The sequence below is a fragment of the Eulemur rufifrons genome, chromosome 23, assembly GCF_041146395.1.
Source record: "Eulemur rufifrons isolate Redbay chromosome 23, OSU_ERuf_1, whole genome shotgun sequence".
NCBI lineage: Eukaryota > Metazoa > Chordata > Mammalia > Primates > Lemuridae > Eulemur > Eulemur rufifrons.
In genome coordinates, this window is record NC_091005.1 from 15,516,824 (window position 1) to 15,533,993 (window position 17,170).

The 17,170-nt window shown below is 41.9% G+C and overlaps 1 protein-coding gene across 1 annotated transcript in view; it reads left to right on the forward strand.

Moving 5' to 3' along the window:
• HYDIN (HYDIN axonemal central pair apparatus protein) overlaps positions 1–17,170 on the forward strand; it is a 304,337-nt gene that overhangs the window by 115,553 nt on the left and 171,614 nt on the right. Inside the window, exons 14-18 of the mRNA XM_069456333.1 lie at positions 2,987–3,222; positions 5,309–5,409; positions 7,890–8,025; positions 10,398–10,562; positions 12,062–12,214. Of these exons, the coding sequence (XP_069312434.1) occupies positions 2,987–3,222; positions 5,309–5,409; positions 7,890–8,025; positions 10,398–10,562; positions 12,062–12,214 (791 nt within the window). The remainder of the gene's footprint in view (positions 1–2,986; positions 3,223–5,308; positions 5,410–7,889; positions 8,026–10,397; positions 10,563–12,061; positions 12,215–17,170) is intronic.

A 17,170-nucleotide genomic window follows, 5' to 3' on the forward strand; every position in this document is an offset into this window, starting at 1 on the left:
CAACATGTCTTCAGCCAATAATTCAGCTTTTGTGGGACATCTTTTCCCTCAAAGGTCCACCTCATAGTTCAACTGCAGGGTCAGTTGCTAGAAGGCCCTGAAGACCACTTTCAGGAATATACTTTTCGGAGTACTCATTTTGCAGGTTGAAAGCCTCCTAAGTGAAATATCTCAAAACTGGAAAAACAAACACCACATGTACTCATTATTAAATTGGAACTAAGCAATGAGTACACATGTGCACAGAGGGAAGTAAAACTCAGTGGAAATCAAGCAGATGGGAGAGGGCAGAGGAGGGGAGGGGAGGGGCAAAAACCTACTATTTGAACACTATTTGGGTGATGGGCACACTTACAGCCGTGACTCAAGCATTACAAAAGTGATCCATGTAACCAAAAACATTTATACCCCCTCAATATTTTGAAATAAAAAAAGGAAAGAAGGGAGAGTTTCTGAGGGTGGGTTTTCAGGAAGGTTTCTTAAACTTATAGATGAGTTGGTTCTTGACAATATTTATTAATAGTTGTCCTCATGAAGTAAGGTTGACTCAGATTAACGAAAGACTTGTATTCACATGGATCTTCCAGCTATTACTTCAGAAGGTGAATAGCCTATGAGTTCCAGAGGGAGCTAACCTGATCTGATAGCTATCAGAACTAAAGGTAAAATTCTTCATCAAGGAATTCTAAGGGCCTCAGAGGGTTGGCCAATTCATGATCAATAATACTATTTTTATACTGTACATTTCCCAAAGTTTGTGGATAATGAATTTTTGATCAAAGGGTTAACACATTGTAAGATTCTTTATAAGTCTTCCAGTGTAAGGTGATATTCCCCAGGTGGGAAAGCTATCAGCTACAATTTCTAATTTCTTAGTCTCAGTTAATGTCTTTCTGTATAGGAAGGCTCAAACCCGTCTAAAGAGTTTGCAGACAGTTATAAGCACGTATTCTGAACTTGATGATCTGGGCACAGTCCATCTGTATTCTGGAGACCCACGTCCTACTTGCACAGTTTTCCTGGAGTACGATAGCAGGACATGAGGCAGGAGCCAGCCATGTCCAGCTACAGAGGAGAAATTTTCCCATTGGTTCTTATTCAGAGACTTTCTTATCTCTTCTATGGGGGACCTGCAGTAAAACATTTCTGTCAAAGACCTTCTCAGATTTGGGATCATAGTTGGTGTGCCAGAAACTGCTGGAGTGGACAGAGGATCCCAATTCTAGGCAACATTTATTTTCTAAATCTGAGGCTGAATTTTATATGTCCAAAATGGATTGTATATATGTGCTAATTGATCTCCCATATTCTGAATTATTTCTATGAACAATAACAAAAAAAAAAGTCACTTGATTTGCATAATGATCTGCCAACACATTTATCTTTGTTTTGTGGGGATTTTTATTTTACTGGAAAAATTAGGAATCCATTTTCTAAAATATCCCATGGATCCCAAAAAGTCTCTCAATTATGATTTAAGTTTTGGGCATATGTGTTGCTGAATTAGTTTAACACCCTCTTTAGACAGGGTCAGTTCTTTAGTAGAGAGGTTATATTCCAAATAATATACCATATTTTTAAAGATTTGTGATTTTCCCTTTGCAGACTTCTGATCTTCAGCTGCTAGTTTCATCAAGCAGTCTTCTTCGGGGCTTTTTAGGTCAGATGAAAAACATGAATATTGAAGGAGAATTGAACCTCTTGAGAATGCTGTCTTTTAAATCACTATTTAAGTACTAGAAGAAGTATGAGGTGCCTCTGGGAATCCTTGAGACATTCTGCCCCATTGTGTTAATTATTTGAAGAAGACGAAAATAAATATTGTCTTTTAATCTACTAGATGCTAAAAGAAGGGAATATTAAACTGACTTTCTAGCAGGTCCTCTGGAATTTCCAAGAATAGCCTTTCATGTGCACTTAATCTGACCATTCTTTTTCCATAAAAGATCTCTTCCCAGTACGCTGGCAGATGTGGTATCAATCACAAAGGAGACATGAATGTGTTTCCTCCAGTGGCCCTAATGTGTAGGCAAATGCTGAAATATAAGTAGATTGGTTGAAAATACCCACTACAGTAATAGTCATTACTCTAAGAGACTGATTTTATTTTATTGTAGTACGGTTCAAGGTAGAAGAGTAGCGTTTCCATCTAATAGAAGTCTGCATTTTTGTTCTCCTATGGTTATGGATAATTCTTCTTGTTATGAAAGTGGTAGCAGATCCAATGGCCACGCAGGGGATCCAATATCAGAGCTCAGTTTACTGCTTGCCAGCCAAGGAAGATCCACATCTCTTAAGAAAGGAGCGTGAGTCCCACCAAACTGAACATAGGAGGGCTGGGTGTGACAGGACAAAGCAGCTTTGGCTAAGTGAGGCAAAAGGCAGTTGTTAAGTCTCTGGCTGGCTTGAAAGTAGGTTGCCAAGTCTCTCTTGGGAGAGGCTATTATTCAATATTGTGTCATCAACCCTGAGAGCAGAATCCTCAGACGACCCTAGGACGAGTTCTGTCATGTCTTGGCCGGCTCTAGGTCACACAGAGGGCAAAGCCATGCAGGCTTCCCCTTCTACACATTGGCAAATAAGAAGAACAAGCATGGTTTCATGTAAAAAAAAAATATGTGTTTTTATGCACAAAATAAATGTAAAATATACTTCTGCAAGACATTTCAGCAAACTAATAGAGACAGCCTCTTAGGAAGGGCCTGGGTGATGATCAAGAGGTTTGTTTTGTATCTACTGTTTAAGCTGCTACTAGTAAATGGACAACAAATATTCATTGGATGAATGCATAAATAGATGAATGAATGAATGAAAATGTCTTTATCGACTGTGTGATTGAAAACAATATTTAGGGCAAGTTGGAGTTAAGTAGCGATGAATTGCACAGACAATTTATTCAAGAAGTGTGGCGATTTCTAGGAGAGGTTGAAACTCAAGAGAGGCTATTGGGGGACTTTTATTTCTCACCCCATATTTTGTTTTCTAGGGTTTCCTCAGACTTTGATATGTTCCCTCAATAATACTTCTTTGGTCCCCATGACCTTCAAACTGCGTGTCCCTGGGGATGGCCTTGGCCGTAAAAGCATTTCAAGTTATGAGCATTATTCAGGCGACAAAAGACTACCTTGGACGAAGGAAGAAATACCTGCGATAAAACCAAAAGAGTTCACCATCACTCCTGACCATGGCACCATTCGCTCCCAGGGATTTGCTGCTATCAGGGTAAGGCACACAGCCCCTGGCACACATAGCGAAGCAGCTGAACCTTCAGCTGGCCATGGGGACCTCCTCTAGAGTTTGCTCGATCATGTCCAATGTCAGCAGGAGGGAGTGCCTGTCAGTTCACATAGAAAAGTGAGCCTATAAGGAAATAAACTGCTGCAGCAAAAGAAACCAGACACAAATACATTGGTCAAAGAAACTGGAACTGCTCCAGTGGCTTTACATTAATCTAGATGCATTGCCTTCAACAGAAGCATCAACTCTAGGTATTTCTAATGAAACCACTGCTCTGTACAGATAGTACACCCATCGGTGCTAATATAAACAGATTAAAGAACTCACTGATACTTACATTCTTTTTTCCTTCAGACTCAGATCCTTTATACCAATAAATAGTGACATTTTTGCCAAAGAGGATATCTAGTTTATTCAGATTTTTACATGAATCTGGGCTTCATGGCAAATTGTGGATGTGATGTTACTAACAGTGCTTTATATTGAGGTCCACAGGTTGTAGTGAGGAGGCTGCTTTTTCACACTTCCGTGTTTTGTCTGAAATCAGGGCAGTGCAATACCTTGGTTATGGCCTTATGGTGCCACCAGCACAATTATTTTACAGTTAGCTGAGAAAGGTTCTAGCTGTCTTCCCTCATTTTTGCTTCTCCAAACAGTTAGGTCTAGCAGTCTTGACGGTCACTAAATTGAAATGATTTTTTACTTTCTGGGAAAGAAAAAAGACATCTTAGTTAAGGTGGGTAATTTTCTTGTTAGTCATTATATCATTGAATATTTAATCTAGCTATCATTTTAGTTGTAAATGCCTCATATCTCACCTCAAATCCACTCATCCTAAATCGTGTCTAGGAGCTTTTGGCTCCTCCGTGGGTTTCTCCGTGGGTCTAATGAGGTTTGCTAACTGGAACCTTCCTTGGTAGCAGTGCTGCTGCAATGGATTTATTTCTTTTCTCCTTAGCAGTGCTCAGCCTACATGTTACCTGTCTTGCCTTTGGTTTTTTTTTTTTTTTTTGTCCCTCCCAGGTAGCATGGGAAGACTTTAAAAGACAGAGCATCTCTCTAGCAGCCTTCTGCCAGGACCATTTGTGCTTCTTTCTTCTAACCACATCCCAGATACATCCATTACAGGCACACAAGGATTCTCTGTTTCCATCCAAATCTGAAGTTTTCTTTCCAAATCAGTAACTTCATTTTCACTGTATATTTGGAAAAGTTTTCCACAAGCTCAATTTTCTCTCCTGATCTGCACTTCAACCAAGTCTGTGTGGACTCAAATTTGCATTCAGTGATTCCCTCTGCAACCCCAAAAGTTTTAATTAGTACCTGATACATAATTTATAGACAGAAAAGCCTTAACCCATGCCAGAAGCTGTTTTCTAGGCTTACAAGTATCTTTTCCAGTACAAATCATTTCAAAGCAATTAAAAATTATAACAAAGATTTCAAAAGCCTAAACGTAAAATTTCATAGCAGCAAATAAAAACCAGGTAAAATGTTCTGACCAGATATTATCCTCAAATAGACCTTTCTTTGGAGCTTTCTGTTTTCTGCTCTAATAAAGAATGAGGGAGGGGACAAGATTTTGGTAAAGCAGACTAATTGATTTCTTATGCCATTTTCTGGAACTGACACAGTTGTTTTCATTTATTTTGCCGTAAGAGAAATTTCACTGTAGTGTTTTATTAGTATGTTGAATTTTCATAATTCATATAGGCCAAAGGTGCTGGGAACAATTTAAATTGCAATAATTAAAGTTGGTTTGATATTCTTCCTCCTTCATGGTCCTATTTTCCCCTCATGCAGGTATGTAGCTTCTTTGATAAAACCTCCTCACAAATGAGCAAACCCATTGTACTAAAAGCCATTTGCTTTCTACCCTGGCCTTTGAAAACACCCAGCATGCCCTGACCCCACAATGTAACTTGTTCAACTAAAAATGGAGAACGCCATACAGACATCCCTAAAGCACTTAGGAACCACGCTGAGCAGGTCCTCCTCCGGCTGCTCTCTCCCCTGTGCAGAGAGAGCGCTAGCCTTTTAGAAGAGCAACTTGTCACCTTTTTCTTTCCAGGTGACCTTATGCTCCAACACTGTGCAGAAATACGAGCTGGCACTGGTGGTGGACGTGCAGGGCGTTGGAGAAGAAGTGCTGGCGCTCCTAATTACAGCAAGGTAGCACTCGCCTCTCCCCTTTCCCGAGCTCCTCAGAGCAGCCCGCAAGGGGCGGCCTCCCAGAGGCAGCACACCTGCCAGCCAGGGCACATTGCATTCCTTCTGCCTTCCTGGGAAGAGAAGTTGAGTCTGATATTCAAATGACAAAGCTTTAAAAGAGCACATGTTTCTAAAGCACCTTTGGTAGTGACGAGGATGGTTGCGTGTGTGTCGCAGAGAACCCTGAGAATAGGAGTCTTCTCTCTAGTGGGTCTCACTTTCAAAGTCTGTAACTAAAAGGTTTTAGCGGGAAGAGGTGAAGAGGTACTGGGTTGTATTTTTATTTTTAACTTTTAACATAGTACTCCAGAGTTACGCAGCAGGAAGTTGCTGCTCTCAGTCCCGTAGTGGAAGAACCGTTTAGTCAAGAGGTCCCTGCTCCAGGACACGGTTGCTATGACTTGAGCTGCAGGCTATGAGTGGGCCGCCCGAATGAGACTCATCTCTAACAACACAAACTCCTCAGAACCATCACCAACTCTTTTAGAGAGGCAGCCATGGGCTCTGGAATTGGGTTAAAATCCTGGTTCAGCCATCTGTTGACTGCCTCTTGCCCAAGTTATGGTCATTCCACGGGTGGTGATGAGGGATGATCCTAAATAAAATCATGGGGCCACATTCTTCCCAAGGCAAACAGTGTCCACCTCTGGGGCTTTAAAGTGTTTGTATGAAAATGTTATGTATAGGAAATAGAGAAAATGACTTAGTAAAACTGATAATGCTAACATGTCAATCTCTGCAATTCTGGTCTCTCATGAATCTTAGGAAGATTTACCTTAAAGAAGGGGCAGACGTGCTGGTTGGTTGGGAGATAGTAACTGGCACCATTTCATGTGTCTTGGGCTTGGATGAAGACAACAGCACTGAAAGAACTTTCACTAGGGCTTCCTCTACCCACAGGGAACGCATTGGTTGCCCTGACCTACTTAGTATTCCTTCAAGACCTAATGTTTTTTGTTTCTTTATTTAAAAACAGCAAAATCTCTTTCAGCTGGTCCTTTCTTTACCCGAGTTTGCCTTGTAGTCTAGTCTTGCATTTCTTTTCTGTGCAGACTCATTCTAACCCTTTCTAGCCCCGTTACCCTGCAGCTATCAATAGGAAATCTGGAATTAAAAAAAAAAAAAGTCTAAAGAGGCTCTGAGTTTCCTACTAATGTATATTCTGTAACCCAAGTCACATGTTATAAACCCTCTCAGTCACAGTGTTATTTCAGACAGTAAAAGATGAGCTTTAAGAAAGTCATTGGGTCAACTGACTTCATTCTAGTTAAAAATGGCCATTCATCTCATGCTAAATCACAAACTCTGGGGTTAAAGAAAGGCTCTCTCATGTTGTGATCTTCCGTGTAATCTGTAGGAACTGCTCGCTGACTCTCAACAGAAGAGTTGCTTTTAGAACTGCACCCTCAAGGAACCCTCTCCACAGAGCCAGCAGTGACAGCTTGCTGGGCCTCCACCATGGGTTCACCACCCTTTGCTGAGCACTTACCTGGCACGGGGCTGTCTGTGCCCTTCACTCACATTATCTCCTGGATTTCCCACAATGCCCTAAGAAGGGTTCATAATGCCAATGTAAATCCCTAGAATTATCTTCATTTTACCTGTGAGAGAAATGGGACTCTGAGACAGAAAGCAAACTGCCCGAGGTAACACAGGTTGTACTTAGTAAGGTCAGTATTTGAACCTGGCTCTGCTAATTCAAAAGCCAGCTGTCTTCACCATTGCGCTACATTGCCACAATGACATAGGGCACGTTAGAGACTGAGGGTTACAGACACCAAATGAAACCCAGGTCACCTAGTAATAGGCCAGCTGCAAACACAGGGCTTCAACTCCTCTGTTCCCTGCACACAACTTGCCTCCCTCTCCCCCCTGCTCTACCCCCTGCACATCTCCATGCTGAGAACCACTGTCACAGTGCCAGTTCTGGGCTGAGCAGCTGCCTGAGCCTGCTAATCCAAGACAGCTGTTCCGCATAGGAATTAGAATTATTACCGTTATTTAGATGATGTGAGCTGTTGCTAGTCCTTGGGGGATTTTTCTGACTGGCCCGAAGTGTCACAGCTAGTTAGGACCCCCTGCTGGTGGCATTGGCCCTGTTTGACATGGAGAGATCACTAACCACTACCCTAAGGAATTGGCACCACGAGGATTCCTTGCCAAAGGAAGGCCAACTGTGCAAAAACAATGGAAATATGAGTCATTACCCACCAAAGACAGCAGTTTAAAGAGTTCTACTTCTAGTCCTTTTTTGATTAAAAAGTGGTGACTAGGGGCTAAGAGACAGGGATGATAGGAGAAAAGATTTGAACATGACTAATGTAGTTATTAGAGAAAAACTACTATGTGACAGTGACAAATGTATTTAACTTGGGACTCCGTGTTCTCTGTATGTAAACAAGCTCTCTGTTTTGAATTGTTTAATGGGCTCCTTCGAGCAGGTGTGTTGTACCTACCCTACGCTTGGTTAATACAGAAGTGGACTTTGGGCACTGCTTCCTAAAGTATCCGTATGAGAAAACGATCCAGCTTGTCAATCAAGATAACCTCCCAGGATGCTATGAGGTCCTGCCTCAGGTGAGTTACTTTACCTTTCTTTAGTATTAATTCTTCTCCCATTGCATTTTTGTGATGCGAAAGAGAAATCCTTCAGAACAGCCATATTCCTGAACACACGACCTTATGTAATTCTGATTTTTAACCCTCAGTCTGGGGATGGGATTATAAAGTCACAGCTGGATTGCCATCTGCATGAGTGAGCAGCTGCAGGTGTAAACAGTTGTTAATTTCCCAGGGAAATTGCCCTCGATAAAGAAGAGAAAAGTGTCAATTAAGCCAACATGCAGAATCGCACCTGCAAATAATTGCCTGTGAATTAACCATGCATGGAAAATGAGCTAGGAGTTTTCATTATGTCCACGGCTGTGACTTGAATGGAATCAGTAAAATATAATAAGGCAGTATTTATAAGTGAGTTTGTTGGACCAGAAGGCTAGATATTATATAGGAATGAGAAAGGAGGAATTACTTCTTAATGTTTTATGAAATGTATTTGTTCACATGCCGCTACACCTAGCTAGGTAGGAGACAAAGCAGTTAAATACATATGGATAAACAATTCAGAAAGATCTGTGTAAACTAGAGCATTGGAAGGTTACTAATGAGATGCAGTTTACCAAGAGTGCATTTGAGTTTAAAACTCAAGTTATATAAGTACAGTACTATAATAAAAATTCATGCAAAAAAAATCAAATGGGGGGGGTCTATTTGGCTACAAGTTCAATATTAGTTAAAAAAAAAAAACAACAGCAATATGGGTGCCACAGATGCAATGCAGGTGTAGGCTGCATCAGAGAAATGCAGGGTTCAGGTAAGGGAAGGAGATAGCCACCAGTCAGAACACAGCCAGAATTTTGTCTTCAGATGTTGTCATTGTATTTTTTTAAATGGAAACTTGAAAAAAAATGCATCACGTTCAGAGTAGCCAAAATGGCACTCCATGGCATCTATAAATCCAAGTCACATGAGGAACCAGTTCAAGTGTTTAATCTGGAGCAGAGTAGACGTAGGTAGGATAAGAGAGCTTTCACTAGTCACAAGGTTGTCATGTAAAAGAAAGAATTAGAATTATTCTGTGGGCTTCTCTGAGACAGAATCAGGAGCCAAGGGTGCGGCTGACGGGAGACAAAGTCTAGCGCCCAGATGCTCAACAGCAGGAGAGACTGATGCTGCACAGCACACGATCCTCTCACAAACTCAGAGCAGAGCCTACGTCTGGGGTCAGAGGAAGAAATTTCCACACAACGGGACTGGGAAGAGGGTGAAGCACTTGACTTAGGCACAAAATTTAAGGGGAAGCCAAACAATAATCAAGATATTTAATATTTTCCTGCCATATTCTAAAAAATCAAAATTAATTCCAAAAATGACCCATAATGAACAAAATATCAAAACTTCGATAAAGGTAGGATCAGCATGACTAATTTCTCCTTTTGCTTCAAACTCCAGCAGGGTTTGACAGAACGCTGCTGCACAGGGAGGCTGAGTTAGACTGGGCCCCGTTAGGCAGGACCAGATGCAGAAAGACCATGGGGTCAAACCTGCGTGCCCGTCTTGCTCCTGAGGGACTGAGGCTCTGAGAAGTGTTGCCCAGAATTTCTCAATGGGATTTTTAAATTTTTATTGTTGTTGCATAAAAGCTAGTCATGTGCTTCAGAACAGGGTCCTGAGAAACACACATTGGTAAACACTGGTCAACATGCGTTCATTCCTTCAAATGCGTTCATTTCACAAAACACATACTGAGTGTACCAGAAAGTGGGCATGTCGAGAGGAGATGCCCGGGCATGGCCCTAAGAAGTTTACAGGCATGGAGAAGAGGGACACGTAGATGCTTACAGTGCTGACCATGCATGCCGTGGAAAAGGACTTCACAGGATGCTCCCTGGGGACAGAGGAAAAGCCCCCACTCTAGAACACTAGGGGTACTGGGGTGGGGGAATTCAGGAAGAGTGTGCCAGGTGGGCTGACGGGAAGAGGCACTGCAGTGCAAAGGGTGGGAGACAGGAAGCAGCATTGTGTGCAGGAGGTATCAGTGGCCTCTGTTGATGGAGCACAAAGGGACGAGGTGGTGGGGAGTGATGCTTGCAGGTGTGGAGGGCCTGGTTAAGGAGCTTGGCAGTGGAAAACTGTTGTCCTGAACTAATTCATGCTATGGATAATTTCTGTTGGGCACTTTGGATTTTTGGCCTTATGCACACTCTTCTTAACCAAACTTCCTTTTGGCTGAAGTAGGGTGCTCATCCCCAGCTACTTGCTTGAGCAGTAAGACATTTCTAAAGGACCTCCATGGTCTCAGGACAACACTTATGTCAAAATAAATTATTATAATATCCGTTCCACACTGTGCCGTGGGCATGCTCATCCCTCCGGCTTGTCTCTCCCTCCAGGTGTCTGAGGCTGCGCCTGCTGTGCTGCTCTCTAGCCCCATCTCTTTCGGGGTCATCCCCCCCAATGGCACTGTGCACATACCGCTAGCCCTGGAGACCCTGGTCACTGGGGAACACAGGACCGTCATCTACATCCCGACCTTTGGGAGCCAGGACCCCCCTCTGGTGAGAGCCGATTTTCAGAGCTGCACTTGAAATTGCTGTCCCTCTTGTCAGACATGTTGAGTTTCCTCACATAAGTCCCATACCATATTCACATATGTTCCAGTTGTTTGGAGTTCTAGAGTTTTATGTTTTTACTGTGCAGTGGTAAGACACCAGTGCTATGTTATTTTAGGGAATCTATTTGCAGATACATCTAAAAGAAGTGGTATTTTATAGCAATTGTTCTTAAACCTAACGGAGTGTCAAAAGTTTCTCTTGCTCTCTCTTGCTTGCTCTCTCTCTCTCTCTCTCTCTCTCACACACACACACACACACACACACACACAACATACATGCCTGATCCCTCTCCAGACCTTTTAAATCAGAATCTCTGAGGGAAAGGGGCCAGCACATCTGTGTGTTGAACAAGCTCCTCAGTTGTTCCTGCTGCAAAGCTGGGTTTGGGTATCACTAGTTTGTCCCATGTGGGCTGTGAGATCAGTTTCCTTCACTGCTCACGTGATCTTCCCCTGTATCTTAGCTCATAGGCCAAATTAACCTCTTAAAGTTGTTAAGAGAAATAGTCTCTCTCCAAGCATGGTAGAGGGAGATATGGAAAACTCACCACTGCTTGGGCTGAATTGAAAGATAAATCTTGAATCTTAAAGTAGGCTGCCCAACAGGCTACGTATGCCTAGACATTTGGTTTACTTGGGAGCTTGGTGATGTCAGCTGACATTTGTTTGAAGTGTCTCTGATTACTTAGAAAGCATAGAAAACTAGGATTTTTCTTTTATCTCTTCCATATCAGATGCCATAGGTGAGCCACCCAACTTATAAAGCAGCATCACGAAAGCAGACCAATCCCCAAAGGTGCCACCAGTCCAGGTCACCTACTAGGATGACCCCCCACCCTGCACAGAGGCAGCTCGTGAGAGCGTGGCTTGCTGAGCAGACATCTCTTCATGAAAGAAAAGGACCCACCTTCCTCAGGCAGACACCCCCAGGGCTTGGCCAAGGGCACAGGGAGAGGGGAGCAGAGCAAAGTGGATTTCAGTCCCCATCCTGCACAACTGTGTACAGTGGCCCTGCCCTGCCTTCCTGCCATGCCTCTTATAAAGCGACAGAACTGGGACTCAAATCCAGACACTTCTGACTCTGAGTGCTGGCGCTTAACCCCATACTAAGTGTTCTTGAGGCTGAAGTGCTGCTGGGATGTGGGGGACCAAGATTCTGGTTTCCTTTCGATGCACGGCACTGGGCAGACCAGGGAAGCAGACCACCCTCCTTGGGGAGGACTTCCAGCCTGGAGTCACAGCCCTGAGCCAGCCTGGCCATCTGTTCCCCTGTGACCACAGTACTGGGGGCGGGGTGGGGTGGGGGGAGGGATGTCTTCTCATAAGCACCATTTTATGCCCCTACTCTTTATTAAAGGGATGGCTAGAAGCTTCTGTTTTAACTGATTTTAAAGACTAGCATTTCCATCTGTTCCTGTGTTCTTTCTCTCATGTGGAACTCAGGTATGTCACTTAAAGAGCATTGGAGAAGGCCCAGTTATCTACGTACATCCCCTTCAAGTTGATTTTGGCACTATCTATGTCCTGCAAGACTCTTCCAGGATCCTCAGCCTATCTAACCAGTCCTTCATTCCTGCAGTATTTCGGGCACACATGGTAAGTCATGGGACATCATGTGATGAAGACACAGCTTTGGCTTATAGGCAGGGGCACTGTTTTTGTAACATGTCTTTGAAAATGATCGCCGGAAGTAGAGATTTATTTGCAAGGTTAAACGATGTTAAACCATGTCATTCCCATCCCCAATTCCTTTTTATTGTAATACTTTTGTTAAGTAAGAAACATAATGTGCCTGTCTTTTGGTAAATAAGCAAATACATTTAATGGAAGCCCAGATCAAGAAGACACTTCAGAGGTTGACGAGTTCTCCTACAGAACTGTACCTAGGGCTAGCCCGGCTCTCAAAAAAAACCACTTTCTACATGTCTCTGTAACTAGAAGTGTTTCCTTTAATTTAAATCCTTTTGTCTACAAATATGTTAGTATGTTTATTCTATTTTTATTCTCTCTTCCTTCCAGGAGTATTTTAAGGTAGTTTGTAAGCATGTATGAAATACAAGATAGCATTCACTAAAAGTGAAAAAGAAAACAGCAAAGCAAAGATAGATACAAAATGGTTTTAGAAATGAGTCTGTCACATATCTGTGTACAACTGACCCTTAAACAACATGGGGATTGGGGTGCAGACCCCCCTATAGTAAAAAATGCACATATAAATTTTGACTTCCCCAAAACTTAACTACTAATAGCCTACTGTTGACAAAGCCCTACCAATAACATAAACAGTTGATTAACACATATTTTGTCTGTTATGTGTGTTGTATACTGTATTCTTAAAATAGAGTAAACTAGAGAAAAGAAAATGTTATTAAGAAAATCATAAGGAAGAGAAAACATATTTACTGTTCATCAAGTGGAAGTGAATCATCCTAAAGGTCTTCATCCTTGTCATCTTCACACAGAGTAGGCTGAGGAGGAGGAGGAAGAGGAGGGGCTGGTCTTGCTGTCTCAGGGGTGGCAGAGGCAGAAGAAGATCTGCATATAAGTGGACCCGTGCTGTTCAAGCGTCAACTGCAGTTCATAATGACATTTAGATCTACTAGGCTTCTATAAACTACTTTTTTATTTTTTGCACTAGAACAGGGATACTATAGCGAGTAATTTATTATGCAGAATTTAGGAATTTCTAATCTAATAATTGAAAGTATTCTTGATTTGAGAAGTCATTTTCTAATTTTAAACATAAAATTTTAAATGGTATAGCCCTCTGCCTATACCCAAATTTTTGGCATTTGAATGAGAACCAACATTTAGTTTCAGCATTTGTCAGGTATTTGTGAAGAATCAAATATTATTTATTATATAAAAGTCACTAGCAGAAGGAATAGGATTGTAGTTTTCTGCTGACTTGTGACAACTCACCAGAGACATTGGTCCCAATTAGCAGCCATTTATCATTATCAGGGCCAGGCACAGTGGCTCACGCCTGTAATCCTAGCACTCTGGGAGGCCAAGGTGGGCGGATTGTTTGAGCTCAGGAGTTCGAAACCAGTCTGAGCAAGAGCGAGACCCCGTCTCTACTAAAATTAGAAAGAAATTAGCTGGACAACTAAAAATATATAGGGAAAAAAAATTAGCCGGGCATGGTGGCGCATGCCTGTAGTTCCAGCTACTCGGGAGGCTGAGGCAGGAGGATTGCTTGAGGCAGGAGTTTGAGGTTGCTGTGAGCTAGGCTTACCACAGCACTCTAGCCTGGGCAACAGAGTGAGACTGTCTCAAAAAAAAGTATCATTATCAGTATTCATTTTTATTGTCATTTATCCTTACTCCCTAGGAAGACCGCCACTTTCAGATAGTCACTGTTCTTTTTAACATGAGGTTCTGATACAACCCCGATCTTGCTATGGCACCTTGTGAATCTTGTGTAAAGAATATCGTTTAATAATGTTTAAAGAAAAATCCTATAGAAAAGACATTTTCACTGGCCTTTATCCAATTGGTAAATGGATGTGTTTGGTGAAAAGCATAGGGTATTGCTTGGGAGTGTTGCTCCCTGGTCCAGAGCAGAGTTGACGTGAGAGAGGAAGAGTCAGAACAATGAGGGGAGGGCCCAGGAGGCTCTGAAGGGACACAGAAGAAGGAGACAGGTAGGACCACAAGAAAGCTAGAGTACAAATCCAGGTGCCTTTGCCTTGCTCGCCACCTCTCCTTTCATTTTCACAAAGATGTCATGATTCCGCCTTTTGGTTCATTAATGTCATCTTTAATTATCGAGCTCCAGTTCCAAGGAGCCAAACCTGCAATATCTACTATAGAATGTGTTTTTCTCTCAATCTTGTCTTTGAAAACTGGTGTTTATTTAGTTGTAACATAAAAGTAGTTTCAGCTGTAGTACTCATAAGAGAAAACTAAACTCCTTTCATATTTCAGCTGGAATTTTTGTTCGATTTCCTAGTAAATATGATACATATTAACATTATAGAAATTGAATTGTTAACTTAGAAATTAACTAGAGTGGAAAGGAATTGAAATACCATTTATTAAATTTCAACTTGATGCACAGTGCTGAACCATCAAACTCATTTTTACAGAAATTACTAAGCATTCAGAAAGAGTTTCAATTAGTAGTTGTTGGTTCCCTAACTAAGCCTAGTACAAATTCAGGTGCTGGAAGGTCTTCTCTTTTCTTTCTGGATGTCCCAACAGGAGGGGTCATTCTGTCTCCTCCTTTGGCTGTTGGTGAATATCAGCCCTCCCAGATGCACTCACTGTCAGCTGTCCGTCTGTGACACTCAGCCTCGTGTGTGGCCACACATCACAGCAACCACTGTGATTAGATTCACACTTAGCAACAAACATCTGGTTGTTATCAGCCAAAGGGGTCAGATGGGAAGCTAGAAGCCCACCTTCACAGTGATGTTGGAAGATCAATGACACAGCAATTTTGAATTTCTCAGAAATAAATGCTATACAAAGAACATGACTTTTAAAAATACTGAGACCTTTTCATGTAGTATGGAGTGAAAAAACAGTGAAGATTGTATTTTTTTCTGTTACATTAAAGCTTAATTTATCTTAAGTTTAAAAAAAAAATTGATTAGTACAAGGAAGAGTGTTCTGTGACCTGAAGCAGTAGGTTCTCCTTTGCTTTGGAATGCCTGGAACATCAGCCTCCCCTAAAGGTTCCCAGCAAGCTGACTTATTTGAAACAATCGAATAAACACCTCTGGTTTGGAGGGGTAAAGGAATATCAGAATGTGAGAACAGAGCTTGGAAAGGCTCTTCTGGCAGGAGGATGTGGGCTCTGCTTGTGCACAGAAAGCTCTATCAGGAAGAGAGACTTCCTCTCTTTCGGTGAGTAGCAGAAATGAGAATGCAGATGTGACAGTATCCCTGGGGCCTTGGGGGCCTCAGCACTGGGCTGGGAAATAGATGGCTTCTTTTCATGGGTGCCCCTTGCTAGGCAGAGCAAGTGCATTGCTCGGCACTTGTTTGGAAGCATCTGGAATCCCTTTCCTTTTACTCTTGGCTCTAATTCGGCTATAGGGAGCTCAAAGCCTTGTGTACAGATGCCAGGGACGCCTGGGGATTCAGCTGGCACTAAGACATCTTCTCAGTGGCCTTATGCCTCCATGATCTGCAGGGAGAGGCCATTCATTGTAGTTAGATGTTTAGAATTCCTGGATCCAGGAGACAGGAATTCTGATACCTCATTCAAGTACAGTTTTTAAAAAACATTGACTTTTCTTGATCACCTGCCATCGTCATACACAGTGCTATGGCAACAGGGCATCTATTGGGCTTTCACATCTCCTTCAGACCGTCAGCCACCAGCTTATTTCCTCATTTCAGTGGGGACCTCCTTTCCATATTTATTTGTTTATATGTCTGTCTCCTTTAAATGGCAACAGTCTCGGAACTGAATTTGCAGCACCCAGCAGCAGACCCAGCAATTATAATGATCACAATATGATGACTTTCAACTGATTATGGCTAACATTTATTTAGTTCTATTTGCCACTTTAAGTGTTTCATTTACTGCAACTCTGTGCAAAAATACAGTTATAATCCCGATTTTAACAAGGTAGAAACAGAGGGAGAGACACATTAAGTAAACCTTTAACGAGTAGATAGCTCTGCCCTTAGTTTGAACCATTACATCTATAGAAGGCAATTGTTCACGGAGAAAGGAAAGAAACTGTTAGGTCTTTGAAAGGAAATGATGGAGGAAAAGGTATCAGGAAAAAGGAAAGAAATGGACATGAATCAGAAACCAACTACAGTTCTTATGCCTCTTTATTTTTTTTTTATTTCAGAATTTTACAGAATATATAACATTTTGGTTACATCATTTGTTTTGGTACAGTTTGAGTCAAAGTTATAAGTCTGTCCTTCTCCCAGTTAGTGTGCGTTGTACCCGTTAGGTGTGAATTTACCCATCCCCCCCTTCACCTACTCGATTTCTCTTGAATTGGACTTCCATGTGTGCACATAACTGTTGATCAAAATTGGATTTTATCTAATTAATTACTGTCCAAGTATACAGTTAGTACCTATCATCACAGAAGGAAATTAAGATAAAACTTCCTTTTTATGGATCAAATACAGGTTTTTTTCTTTGCATTCCACCTTCCCTCCTGCATAGAAATAGAGAACTTCTTCCCCATTACCAGTATTATCATCAGCCCAACTCATGTCACTTTTAAAAGATGGCTGTCATTGTCGTTATTTACTCTGCCTGTTTTGTGCACTGACAGTAGGCAGCCATATTCAATATTAAGCCAGGACAAAATGAAATAAACACTTTTATATAATGAATAAAAATGAGAAGTACTTCCAGTAGCATGATATAGAGATTTATTAATGGTATGAAATTTCCAACACACATTCATCAATATTATATGCTGTTTGTCAGGGAGAAAATAGTACTCTTCCTCAGTTCCATTTCCTCTTCCCTGTCACAAGCAAAAGGACAGAAACTGCAGAGGCATATGTGACATGGTATAACTCTCCGTAGGCTGGCAGTTGGAGTATGTCTTCTTTTAATGTCAG